The following is a 13,129-nucleotide window of genomic DNA, read 5'->3' on the forward strand; positions in this document are numbered from 1 at the left end:
CTACCTCAATTAAGATTGTTGCTTTATTTAGTTTTAATAAAATGTTCTTGTAATATTAACTAATTTTTATTTTAGTTCTGTTATTTTTAATAGGTTAAGTAAGTTTAGTAGTTTAAAATAATTTCCAGTGTTAATTTTCTAGTTTTCATTTAGGCTTGCCAATCTCTTTTTTGGTTGTTTTCAGAGTGAGTCCAGAGAAGAGCTGAGCACGAAAGAACGGTGGTCGGCGGTGTGCAGCGAGAACGACAGACGACATGAGGACTTGTGTTTCGCCGACAACGAGAAACTGAGCTGCCTGAGCCCAGCGAGGGCGGCGTGAAACTCCTACTATGAGTTTCATTGCACGCCACTGGTCTTCAGTGTCGCCAAAGAAAGTAAGGTTGTCGATACATGAATAGCTGTAAGCCATTGAGGGCGAAAACTTGCAAAGTAGGAAGACGATCTATAGTGTTACAGACTTGCTGTGCTTTTGAATTGGACAGTAACAAACTATAGCACTATAGCACGATTTTTGCTATGAACTGATAAAGTAAAAATTGCGGTTCAACCTAATATTGCATAACTGCCAACCTTTCATGCCAGTCATCAGTAATCACTCGGAGGCATATCCAGGATTCGGTGTGGTTAGATGAGGGGGGGGGGGGGGGGGTTGCCACGCCATCCCCAACACCCTTGTTAATAACAACACTACAGAACATACATTAAGCTACATTTTTCAGCATAGGCCTACAGCATTTTGAAATGAAGAAATGCACTCTTTACATAAAACGTCAATGTTGTCTGTGTCATACACTTTAAACTAACATTAAACTCTTTAAGTCAGATGTTTCGTTGCATGTTTTCCAGCCTGCAACTGTTTTTGGGGAAAATGTTTTTTGTGAACAACAACTCTGCATTCGTAACATCCGTATCGTCACTGTTTACAAAAAAAGACGAAATTGATTTATTGTCTGATTTCACTTTCGCATAATCTCGGTGTTTCTTGCAATCAAAATGTCTTCGGCAGTCGTCTCTACTTCCGTGGGCAACCGAAAAATCACTATTACAGACGTTGCAGAATAAGTGATTCTCAGACACAGATGAACGTGAAAAACACGGCCATTCACTTGCATAAATGTCCCGGTATTTTTGTAATAAAGGTGTTCTTTTGCTAGTACTTTCACTCCGCACAGCATCACGCTTCATTGTATTTTCAATGCCACTCTTAAACGGTAAAATAAGTGACGCGTAGCCCACGCAATCCAAACATAACGGCCATGTTTACAGTTAACTCGAAAAGGACGCCAAGACTGCTTGAAAAAATCGCCGCAACAGCGCTACTATTGCAAGATATCGACAGCGATAACTATCGTACTCACAGCGTCACCGATATCGTTCTATAGTAAACAAATATCACTTAACCGGCTTTTTGTGGTTTTTGTAAAAAAAATCCGTAATACTTTCTTACCGACCCGTAATTCAGTAATATATGTCACTACACCGTAATAATTACGGACAATCCGTAATGGTTGGCAGCTATGATATTGTGACGGACGTATAGTTCATTCATGTTGTTGGCTGCTGATAAATTTTATATGATATCGTGAGGAAAAGAGAAACGGTTAATACAATGTGAATTTTTCCTTCTTGCCTACGAAATTGCTGTGTTCGTGGATGGTAAAATCAAGTTGGAGAATATACATAACTTTAAAGAAATGATCAAGATTTAAGTACTAACTGAATGTGTGCTGAATAGTTACATGGGCAAGCGTGTAAGTAAACGGACATGAACTTTCGAGATGATTATGAAATGCCAAAAGAACATTTTTAAGTGCTCTCCAATTAGTGATAGTATTTCCAATTGATAGTTTAATATTTTTTTAATAACCCATTTTTAGATGATTTAGTTTTTACTTTGTTACATATTCCTGTTAGGGTGAGTATTGTGTTTCAGAAAATAATATTTTTATGCTATTTGTATTTACCTGGCACTTAATTTTTACACATTTTTATAGCAATTGTTACTAAAGTTGCCTATATACCTGGTATAAAAAGTGTGTGTCAAATTTTTTTAACGGTTGTACAGGTTTATGCGGATTGTGGATTAAGTGGTAAATGCCAACGTTAAGACAATAGTGTTTCCTACGATGGCCATGATCAAAACAAAAGTTGTAAATAAATCCAATATATTTCAGAAAAAAATTATAAACATTAGCTGGTATATATATATTTTTTATGGGTGTGTGGGATCCCGACGCTTCGGGAAAAAAGTCGGGAAAATAGGCTTCCCGAAATGCCGGGCGGGAATTTTATTACACCCGAATTTTTCGGGAAATTGTTTAAAAATTTACAAATGTTTACTAATCATGTGAACATGTTTTCTATCAATTCAAACTGTTTTTACAACAATATTTTTTTATGGATTCGTACATTTTTGAAGGGTTTCCGTACTATTTAAACGCAAAACATCTTTTAAACTTATGCCGATCGTAGCGACAGCTGTGGTGTGCAGTGAATTATGATAATCGTTTACACATATCTAATTGGAATATAAAAAACGTGCATGGAGTACCTTAAATATTGTATGCGCTCATAAATATATTTCTTCAAGGGTACAAATTTGCAAGTTACGTGAATAGTCAGTTATATAACGTTATTGCCGTCACCATCGAATACTTAACCTAAAACCACCGTGTGTCCTTAGACACAAACAAAATATGCGCATCTTTTCGCCAAAGATATGAGAAATACTAGGCTTGCGTTACATAACGAAGCGTAACCGTTCTCATTACTTGATAACAGTGGCGAATAGAGAACTGTATTGGCACTTTGAAAAATATGAAATCACGTAGTTTTACACCACTGCTCACGAGTATCTAAATATCTATGATTTTGCTTTGGGAGAAAAAAAATAGTTGTTTACTGTTTAGTTTGGCGGGCTTTGTCGTTACGTTACGTTATTAAGGTTTGTGCAAAGTATATGTTCCTATTTTCGATGCCGTTGTATATTAAAACAAACTAGCAGCCTACAAATAATGGAGTTCGCAACCGATCAGCCTGTTACTTGTAAACCTAAAGGTGTTTGGAAGTATTTAGAACGTCTGGCAGACAGTAAATCCCTGGCAAAGTGTGTCTCGTGTGGAAAATTTTTGAGATGCGAGCATGGTAGCACGTCTGGATTACTAAGACATCTCAATAAACATCCCTCTATAAAAAAAGAATTTGAGGATGCTAAAAAATACAAAGTCGCCGCCGAAAAAAGGGCAAGTGAAGCAGACAAAAGAAATAGCAGCAAAAAACAACTAACTTTGCAAGAAACTTTTAAATGGCCATCTTCTCATATTAGAATTAAAAATTTGCTTTTTTTTTTTTTTTAAATTTTTCCCGATCCCGTCCCGTTTCCCGAAAATTTCCCGCAGTACAAAAACCTATTCCCGCACACCCCTAATATTTTTAAATTATTTTATTGTTGGACACTCTTCAAGATTAATGAGTTTGGTAACTTGTGTAATCTCCCATAGCATGCTCAAGGGAGGACTCAGGATTTGCGGGACCGAGTGTAGATAGGTTTGTTTCGGGCAGCTGAGTGCATGACCCTCTTGGTAGCGTGCGTGACAAAGTATGTGGATATCACAACACTCAGGTCACAAGGTGACCTATATTGTGAACAATGGTTTGTTCTTGCTGCACACACGCGACCGCCACCCACTTCAATGGCAAGCGAACAAAGTTTTCTAAAAAGATGGAAGATATAATTCATGGTTCCCACACAGCCAATTTCCCTGAATTTTCTCCTTCCCATCCAAAACATTTTTTTCCCTGTCTAATAGGTGCATTGGCAAGCTAACAGATATATTACGATACACATTATTATAAAAATACACTTCAACAAAATAAACAAAGTGCAGAATTGACTATTAAATGGTTTCCTGCACAATACATATAGAGTTTACACTGTTTTCACTTTCTTTGGCATGATGTAACCAACATTGGCATTCTAAAAAGTTTAATTAATATTACTAAAAATCAGATTCAGATAATTAACAGCACACAAATTAACACAAACACATAACAGTTTTAAGACATTATGTTACTACATAGTATGGTAAAATTAATGATACCATTTGTAACTATATTATTGTCAATATTCCTGCTTTTTTTTTTTTTTTTTTTTAAGGTTTTAAATACATCTTTTCAATTCCCTAAGTTTTCCCTGTCTGTAAAAAACCCTGCAGTTACTCACAAACGTTTTTGACCAACACCCATACATAGTTACTACTCTTAGGGCCGGTTGCACCATTGAAGATCGCTGGTCGATCCGAGATCATACGAGGTAATGAACCAGGATAGTCACACAAACGGATTGCACCATTCGAGTTCACCTTCTAACAGAGGATTGAGGTGAACCTCTGTTTGAACCACCGAAATTGATGGTTCAGAGCAGTTGGATCCGAGATCTTGTGTATTTTTCGTTGGTTTGTTGTGTTTTGTAGTCGTGTTTGCATAGATACTGGTTTGTTTACAATTGATATTTTGATGGGTTACAATAGTTTACAGGAAATTTAGGCCGATATGTTTTTAGGTATGCCCGAAGTACGGTAATTGTCATAATAATGTTATTTAAAATATAATGCCAATTCTTGCCAAGCTTCTTCCTTCTGCTTACAAAACACGCCATCAGTTCTCTTATACTCTAAAATATCCTGTCTTTCTTGCACCAAATCGACAAGGATGATTTTTTTCTTTTTCAGAGAAAAAAACTTTATTTAGATACTGAAATTTTCTTTTCCATCGTCATGTAACCCAGTCAACTAGAGCTGTAGCAAACCGTATGTATTCGGTACTGAGTAACGGGTGCGCCATCTAGTAACGAGTACGTAACGAAACCTTACACACGGCGGCATCTCGTTACTCGCATTTTTCGTATGTTTTACGCATGCGCGCGCATATTCGACGAATTTACGTTACAAAGAACGATGTTTGTTTATTAAGTAAAGTATAATTTGGGAATTCGTCGTCCAAGTTTTTTTACTATTTATAAGAAAGTATTTTTTACAAATTAGAAATATGTATGTTTTTGTTTTTTTATTATCGCGTATTTTCACGGTTTTTTTATCTTAAAAGAGATAATATAATAAAACCACTCTAATCAGATTTAATTGTTTCTTGGTTAACAAAAACTGTTAATGATCAAATATTGTTAATTGTTTATATTCTAGTTATTATTATTTACGCGACGTCATACTGTACGCGTATGCAATACGACTCGATTCGTTGCTGCAACATAACATAGCTTGTTATGCGATATCAGAAGTAACGAGTAACGTAACGATACGATAGTAACGAGTACTAATTGTTATAGTAACGAATACATACGGGTACGCTTTTTTTCGTTACTTTTACACCTCTACAGTCAACTCGCAACCTGCCACAAGTTTGTAATCAGTAAACAAATAGGCTTGTATGTAAATATCACGATGCCAACATTTACAGCAAGAACTTCAAACATGCTAAAGAAAATTCTCTGTGACTAGACGGAATTCAGTAGCCAATAGAAAACTTGCTTTCATTTTACAATCGATCTTTACCAACCTAAACTTAGATCGTGAGATCGAATGTCTGAACTCGTAAGTTCACTTTGGTGCAACACATATACACTGGATCTAAGATTCGACTTGAGATCACACTGAAACAAAGATCTTACGATCTCAGATCCGAACAGTTATTGGTGCAACCGGCCCTTAGACGATTTGATTAGTGGAAGGGCTAGAGAACCAAGTTACACAAACCAGGTTCCCATGTGCATAGTTGCTTTAGTCTTAAGCTGTTACCAGCACTAACTATTCACATTCAGTGAATAAGAATTTTAGTAATAAGAAAACTGTTGCTAACCATTTCATGAGGAACATCAACTCTCCACTGGAATCTGTAGCACCAATTATTTTTTCAGGATCTAAGCCTCGCTCGAATCCTCTAGGCTTGTTATCTTCCTGGAAAAAACAACATGATATTACAATATAGGCCTAGCAGTTATTATTGTTATTAATTAATATACAGTATACACCCGAATCCAAAACAAGGATTTTTTTTACAAACTTACAGCATATAAATTCAAATTCATCTTACTTGGGATATAAAGACTAGTCTTATTGTTGGTATTTTTTTCTTTCCTATTTTCCACTTAAATTAATGCTAAGTTACAACACAGACTATTTATTTCAGATACATAAACTATACTATATTTACCCAAATATACGATGACTCGAATACACATTTTCCTCTTTTATCATGAGAAAATCATTTTTACGTGTTTAAATATGGGAATATGCTCAAACAAAACATTTCACTTGATACAGGTTATATGTATTGTTAATATTCCATGACTATGTTAAGATTCACCATTTAATTATAACCCTGTTATTGTTTATGTATCTGAAATAAATGGTCTGCGATGCAGCTTAGCATTTTTACCTATCCCTAGCACGACTAATTTGTTCCTAAAAATGATTGTGTTACTCGAAATTGCATATTCTGAAGCATTCAACTCACGTCGCGTACGTTTCAAAACCATCCTTTACTGACAGTAAAACCGATATTACTGTCCGGATGATTATAATTTAATTTTTCAAAAATTAAAGTGCTTATTCGCGTATCACAACCTGGTTCACACCAATCCAGTCAAGCCAATTTCTTTTCATTGCAACATTTATTTAACAACCTTTTCCACGTGAATCATCTGTTCATTTCTGTTCCGGTATCTAATGAAAAAAATTTATTACCGCTAGTACAAACAACAGCATCAGACTTATAAAAACTTTTGGTAAGAGTCCTTATTTTGTACGATTGTGCGCACAGTTGACTTGCTTAAAACTAAAGTGCAACCAACATAAGCGTGGCCTTCATGACAATCTACAAGCCGTAATACTTATAGTTTTGTCTCAAATACTTGAGCACGATGCATTATGAGTGATCAAGCACGTACAGTTACCAGCAGCTGAATGGGCAGACGTTGCATTTTTTGAATGAATTCCCTGCCACTGGCTAGACTGAGTTCACGGCCCGGTCTGTGGCCAGGCGGCAACGGTACGGCACGGCACCATACGCGCGGACGTAAAAAAACATTTGGTCCTTTGCACTCCATAGCCGCAATTTAACTTGCCACAGCTGATGTTTGTACAACAGCCGATGGCGTAGACAGACCTGCGCACGATTCTCTTCCCCCCCTTGTTTGGCTAAATGTATCCCACAGCACATGTTCACAAAAATTGAAACAGACTTCGTGGCGTCGTGCTTGACTTTTTTTTTGCCTGCCGAGATTTTGTGCTAACTGAAGTTTACAGACGTGCTATTTTAGACTGGGGCAGTAAAATTAAAATCGCGCTAAGTGAATTCGCACAATCTAAAGCCGTGTTAAGTGAGGGATAGGTGTGTTAAAGTGGCAAGCAGGAAAAGAATATCAACAATAAGAATCTAGTCTTTATACCCCAATGCAAGACGAAGTTGCATTTATATGCTATAAGCTTGGAAAATATTGTTTCCATTCAGGTAAATACAATAAGTTAACAAGTTATATTTCATGATATTTCAAAACGCAGATACTTCAGCCTACTAAAAATAATAAACATTTTTAAATCACATGCCTCTGTTTTTTAACAAATTACTGCCAAATTCTTAAGACACAATAAATATGATAGTTACTATTATACCTGCACCTCTCTCAGTTATTCCCTAATTGAAACATAGAGCACTATCAAATATGGTTTTTTTCTTCTTCTAATAGAACATCTTTTAATCATTTAAGTGTGACTGTCTACTATCTTCATTAATCTAGACACTGCTCTCATTAAAATCATTTTTCTGTATTAATTATATGTCTAACTACATTTTTTAAAATGTTTGAATAGTATTTTAAAAACAAATATAAAAAAATAATGCATTTACGGGCCACATTGGTTGGCATAAATACTTCCTTACTAAGTAGATGTTAACATTTCTGAGATTCTAAATAATTATAATACTAATACAGCATCTCTGTTTCAACGTATAATGATTAAAGAAGCATTAACACTATGTTCTCTATTTACAAGAGAGATTATAGATTATTGATCTTGTTAAAATAATATCAGACACTGTTGTTAACTAAATGCATGTCTACTAACCACAACATTCAGTTGCTGAGCACATGACTTTCCACAAGAGCAGCATGGTAGATGCAAGGTACACTTAATTAAAAACCTTTTGATCTTTCTAATCAGAGTTGCTGCTGAGTGCTGACTTGCAGGAAGCCAAAATATAAACACTGGCTCAATACACAAAGGCATAAGAAAAATTTCTGCATAGTAAATAGATAACGATAAAGTGAATAGCTATTAATAAAAGGATAAACTGAATTTTTTAATTTGTTATATAATATTTGTTACATTATGTTTGATTTTGCACGTGTCAATGCCATTCTGTGTGCACAAAAATTCAGGTAAAGGAGAAAGAGAGAATCTGATTCCATAAAGCCAGTATTTCAAATCATGATCAAATTCAATGGTGTCGTTACTTCAAAACCACGCAAATTGAACTGCATTACTTTGAGGGTCAGATGTAAAAGTATGTTGTGTTACAATTTTAAAAACAATCACATACTGATATTTCTAACAGTTCAGTTATAATTTAAAATAGGGATGGGGCGAATCCTGATTTCCTCGAATCCGAATCCTAACTCAAATCCTCGACTGGAATTGCCGAATCTCGAACCCAAACCCGAATCTTTTAACAGATGATGTCCACATATCTAATGTGAGATGTATTCTGCTTGCACTAAAAGTCCCTTGACTTTATCACATGTAGTTTGGTACATTTCTGGTATAGCCTAAGTGTATATAAAGACAAAAAATTTTTTTTGTGAAATTTCAGTTTTAGTACAGATTAGCGGTTAGGATTTTTTCTATAAATAAGCTAGAGGTCTGCGAGCCTAAGAATTTTACTTCGAGCCGAGCTCGAGCTTTTGTGGTACAGTTACACTTTTGGGAAATTATTTTTATCTTAAACTTGGTATAATGTTTGAATAAAGTATTAAAATGAAGTGGGCTTATTAATTTTGGGTAACTATTTACAGTGTGTGTTTACATTTTGGACTGCTAGAAAAAAAAAACATTTTTTTCCCATTGAATCTTACCTGTTTCCATTGGTTCATTAGTAACTGATATCATCCAACTATCATAACCAAGTACATATATGTTTGTGTAAATGTAACATATCTTGGGAAAATTTCATCCTTGTCAATTTTTCTGGAGTCCTTACTGAGCTTCAACAAACTTAGCACCAAAAATCATGTTGTTTGAAAAGTACATTCACATTGTTTCAACATTTCCACTTTTCAGCACAATAATTCTGAGAGAGATTGTCACAGAGTCTTAATAAATTCTGTTCTTTAATCTATCATGCAGAACAATAATTTGTTCTGCACGTTCAGGAGTTAAATTAGCTCTACGATTGGAGATAGTGTTTCCAGCAGAAGAGAAGCCTCTCTCGCTGGCAACCTGCTTGGCTGGAATGCTTTAGTAAAATTGCTTAACCTCAAAATTAGTGTCATAAATATCTGTAACTGGTCATTAAAGTTTAATCAATTGAAAGTAATAAAAATAAAAGCATTTTACTTTATTCAATTTACACTTGCAAAAAAAACATACACACATAATTAAACCTACATGGAAATTAAAGTCTTTTTCAATATCCTGAAGTCTGAAATATGTTTACTCATGTCATTAAATGTAGAGCTGTATTGAAGAAGCCGATTTTGCCAATATTTAGTTTAATCGGCATTTCTGCCGACTTCCGATACAGTACGCTTGTTAATTTTCGGCCGATATTACTGAAAAACGAAAGAGACTGCCATAACCTAAAAATCCATGAGTACCATTTTCACTTTTCGTAGTAGTACTGCATTCTTTCACATCGCATTATTTCTTAGCAACGTGTGCCAACCGTACATATCAAAGTTTAAAATCCTTTTTTTTTTCAACAATGTTCTTTAATTTAATATGTCATAAATAAATAATACATTACTTATCACGGTAAATATACATCTCGGTTGTTACGGTAACTATAGTGTAAATATGGTAGCTATCTTGCTTCTGTAGTAATTATGGTATTCTACAAAGAATCTTTAGTTCTTATTGTGGTATTTATCTTAAAATAACTATTGGGTTTGTACTGTAGTTATGGTACATCATCCATATTTCTTTGTATGTTGATGTTCATTTGTCTTTTCTTTATATTTACGTGAGCCGTTATTTGAGACAGGAAGTTTCAGAAAAAATGTTAACAGACTTTATATCACACATTTAATGGCGTAAATGATGAGACCTCGGGCAATTTAAACGCTTTATACGGAAAAACCTACCATGCGGAACCTCGTAAGCAAGTTTTACTGTATTTTTTTTCCGTAAATAGTAAAAAACCGAACCCTTTGACGAATCCTATATCAGACCCACCGAATCTTCGAATCCCTAGGATTCGGCGGATTCGGCGGATATTGGATTCGGTCGCCCCATCCCTAATTTAAAAGCTTATAGACCTGGTAATGCAATAGTTGCCAAGCTTTCTGACAGCTTGCATGGATTGAAACGGCAACATCACAGAAGGAGCTAGCTTTGTGGATGTGGACCTTGACCATTGCACCAGTGACTCAAGACGGTAGCAAAGGCTTAGTTCAATTCCAAGTGAACTTTCTCCAAGACATCATTACAAGCATAAAAAGTTGCAACATTACTTGTATTATGCTCACAAGACACACAATTTGTTTGTTGAGACAGTCAAAAAACTAAATCAAGTTAAGTAATTTGCTTTCTTTATTTAAAGAGCTCTAGTTTTTTGTTGACATTAAAAGCCTTATTTGATTTGCTAAGCATTTTCATTTTTAAAAAATATTAACTTTTTTTTTTATTATTTCATGCAACCTTTGAATTGAAAATGAAATGGTTGAACTATAATCCTCCACAAAATAATAGGCACAAACTTTGTTGTGAGTGACTATAATGGCAGCTTATGCTGTATCAATATTGCCTTTACGTTATCAGAAATTAAACTATATTATATGGTGCAATTTGTAATTTAGTACTGCATTACCATTATAAATTTTGCAAAGTGAAGAATTTTTTTGCAAATGGAACAAACATGCACTTGCATACTATATCAGAAAGTCAATTAAGCCCCTACAACGAAAATTCGTTAATATTTTGGTGAGTTTCCACAACTATTTGAAAAGTTTCTGTGACTATTTTGGTGAATTTCCACAAATATTTTTTGTAATGTTAATTTTACCAAGTTTTAAGTTTGATTTTTGAAGGCTATGCCTATTAAACCCACTTCGAAAAAAGTGACATATTTTGCTGCAAATCACAAATCACATTTTTTAATATTAAGTAGCTCACAATGATTTTTGTTTCAAATTTCAGGTGGCATGTCAGTCAGTGGTTGTAACCTGGAAATTGTATCTAATTAACAAGAAAAATCATGGCACACATGGAAACTTACGTGACTCTTTGGAGACAACTTGCTACAAAATGCAATGTAAAATGTTTAAAAGCTGCTTATTATACATATATCTATTTATTCTTTCATTACATATCCCATAATCTTCTTTGGAGCAAACAGCCAAGAACCAAATGCTATTTTTTTTATTACAAAAAACATTCACAGGAATAATTGTAAGCCACTTTCAGAAATCTTAGTATCCTACCTGTACCCTGTTCACATGTACAATTCAGTGCTATAATATGTATGTTTACAAAAATAAAAATATTTTATACAAAACTAATTCACTGATTCACACACAATACAAGGCATAAACATAATGTACACATAAACTGGTGAACCATGCCACCATATTGAATTGAGTACATCATAAAGGAGGGAAACTATTCAATAACCTGCAACAGAATCTTAAAAGAAATAAAAAATTTCCAACACTTTAAAACAGGCGTATTTAACTTTTTAATACAAAAATGTTATTACTCCACAACAGAAATATCTAAATAGGTCAACTTAACATCTTACCTTAAAACTTTGTTAATAAAAATCACTTTTTCTTTCTCAATACTATTTCAATGTTTGCAAGATTAAGGAATTATGATACATCTTGTACAAACTGTATCTTACCTTACCTATATTACGGTTTTACATGAGTATATTTGGATCTATTTTTAACAATAAAGCATAGTGTTAACAGTATACTGGAGGTGGGACCACAGCCAACTGGCCCATCAGCCCCCGGGTGGGGCACGCTCCATTACTGCCGTGCATCTGCGCCTCACTACCCCCTCCTCGGCGCATCTCAAGGGTTCAGCACGTTCCCTGCGTGAAGTGGAATAACTAGAAAGCCATTTGTCTGAGTGTCAAGTCAACCCTGATGACGTGACATTCAAAGGGGTACAAGACCATTCCAGGAGGAGGCTGAGGGGTGCCTCCGAGGCAGTCGAGGCAGTGTAGTGAAGAGGGCGAGTGAGGGCAGACGACAAGCGACAAGCTATAAAGACTGTGTTGTGTGTGACGGACAAGTGAGCAGCGCGAGGCAGTGTGTTGGGACAGAGGTGCGCGGTAAGAGACAAGCAGTAGAGAGAGCCACTGTTGAGCCCAGTTCCAGTGGGGAGAATAAACTGTGATAAATAAATGAGAATCAGTGTCCATACCTTCATTTCTGTGATGGTTTTTGTAACTTTCATGACCGGTGAACAGACTATGTATTTTAAATTGACATCATAAGCTTCTTAAAACTAACTTTGTATTAATGCTTGTGTGGATGCCACAGTGCTTCTATGGCATACATAACTGAAAACTAAATTATGTCTTTAAAAAAGCTTGATTGACAAAACAGACACGGGTGTAGATCCATAGACAGACACACAAACTTCTTAACTCCATGATAAATAGACTATGTTATTTTATCATGATTTGTATGATAATATATTATACATTAAAGTTTAAGTTCATTGTTATAATTACATTTTCTTTCATCATAAATAATGTTTTATATAAGTTTTATTTAAAATTAATACAGTTACTTAAGGCCCAATTCTTAAAATATAACAGTTATGTAATTTTTTATAACTCTAAGGGAGAGCTCCCCTACATTCTGACCAAATGCAGACTCAAAAAATAA

General features: G+C 34.9%; 1 protein-coding gene and 1 long non-coding RNA gene across 3 annotated transcripts in view; one reads left to right on the forward strand and one right to left on the reverse strand.

Annotated features, from left to right (window-relative positions):
* Positions 1 to 13,129, reverse strand: part of LOC134533186 (chromobox protein homolog 1-like) — a 51,919-nt gene that overhangs the window by 2,711 nt on the left and 36,079 nt on the right. The window contains exon 5 of the mRNA XM_063370553.1: positions 5,872 to 5,969. Within this exon, the coding sequence (XP_063226623.1) occupies positions 5,872 to 5,969 (98 nt within the window). The remainder of the gene's footprint in view (positions 1 to 5,871; positions 5,970 to 13,129) is intronic.
* On the forward strand, positions 2 to 12,968 carry LOC134533188 (uncharacterized). Of its 2 annotated transcripts, none has more exons than XR_010075262.1 (2): positions 2 to 1,915; positions 12,191 to 12,968. It is a non-coding gene; the product is annotated as an uncharacterized LOC134533188 (long non-coding RNA). The 2 variants fall into 2 exon arrangements; XR_010075263.1 differs by having other exon boundaries at positions 12,200 to 12,968.

Source organism: Bacillus rossius, chromosome 6 (assembly GCF_032445375.1).
Source record: "Bacillus rossius redtenbacheri isolate Brsri chromosome 6, Brsri_v3, whole genome shotgun sequence".
Lineage (NCBI taxonomy): Eukaryota > Metazoa > Arthropoda > Insecta > Phasmatodea > Bacillidae > Bacillus > Bacillus rossius.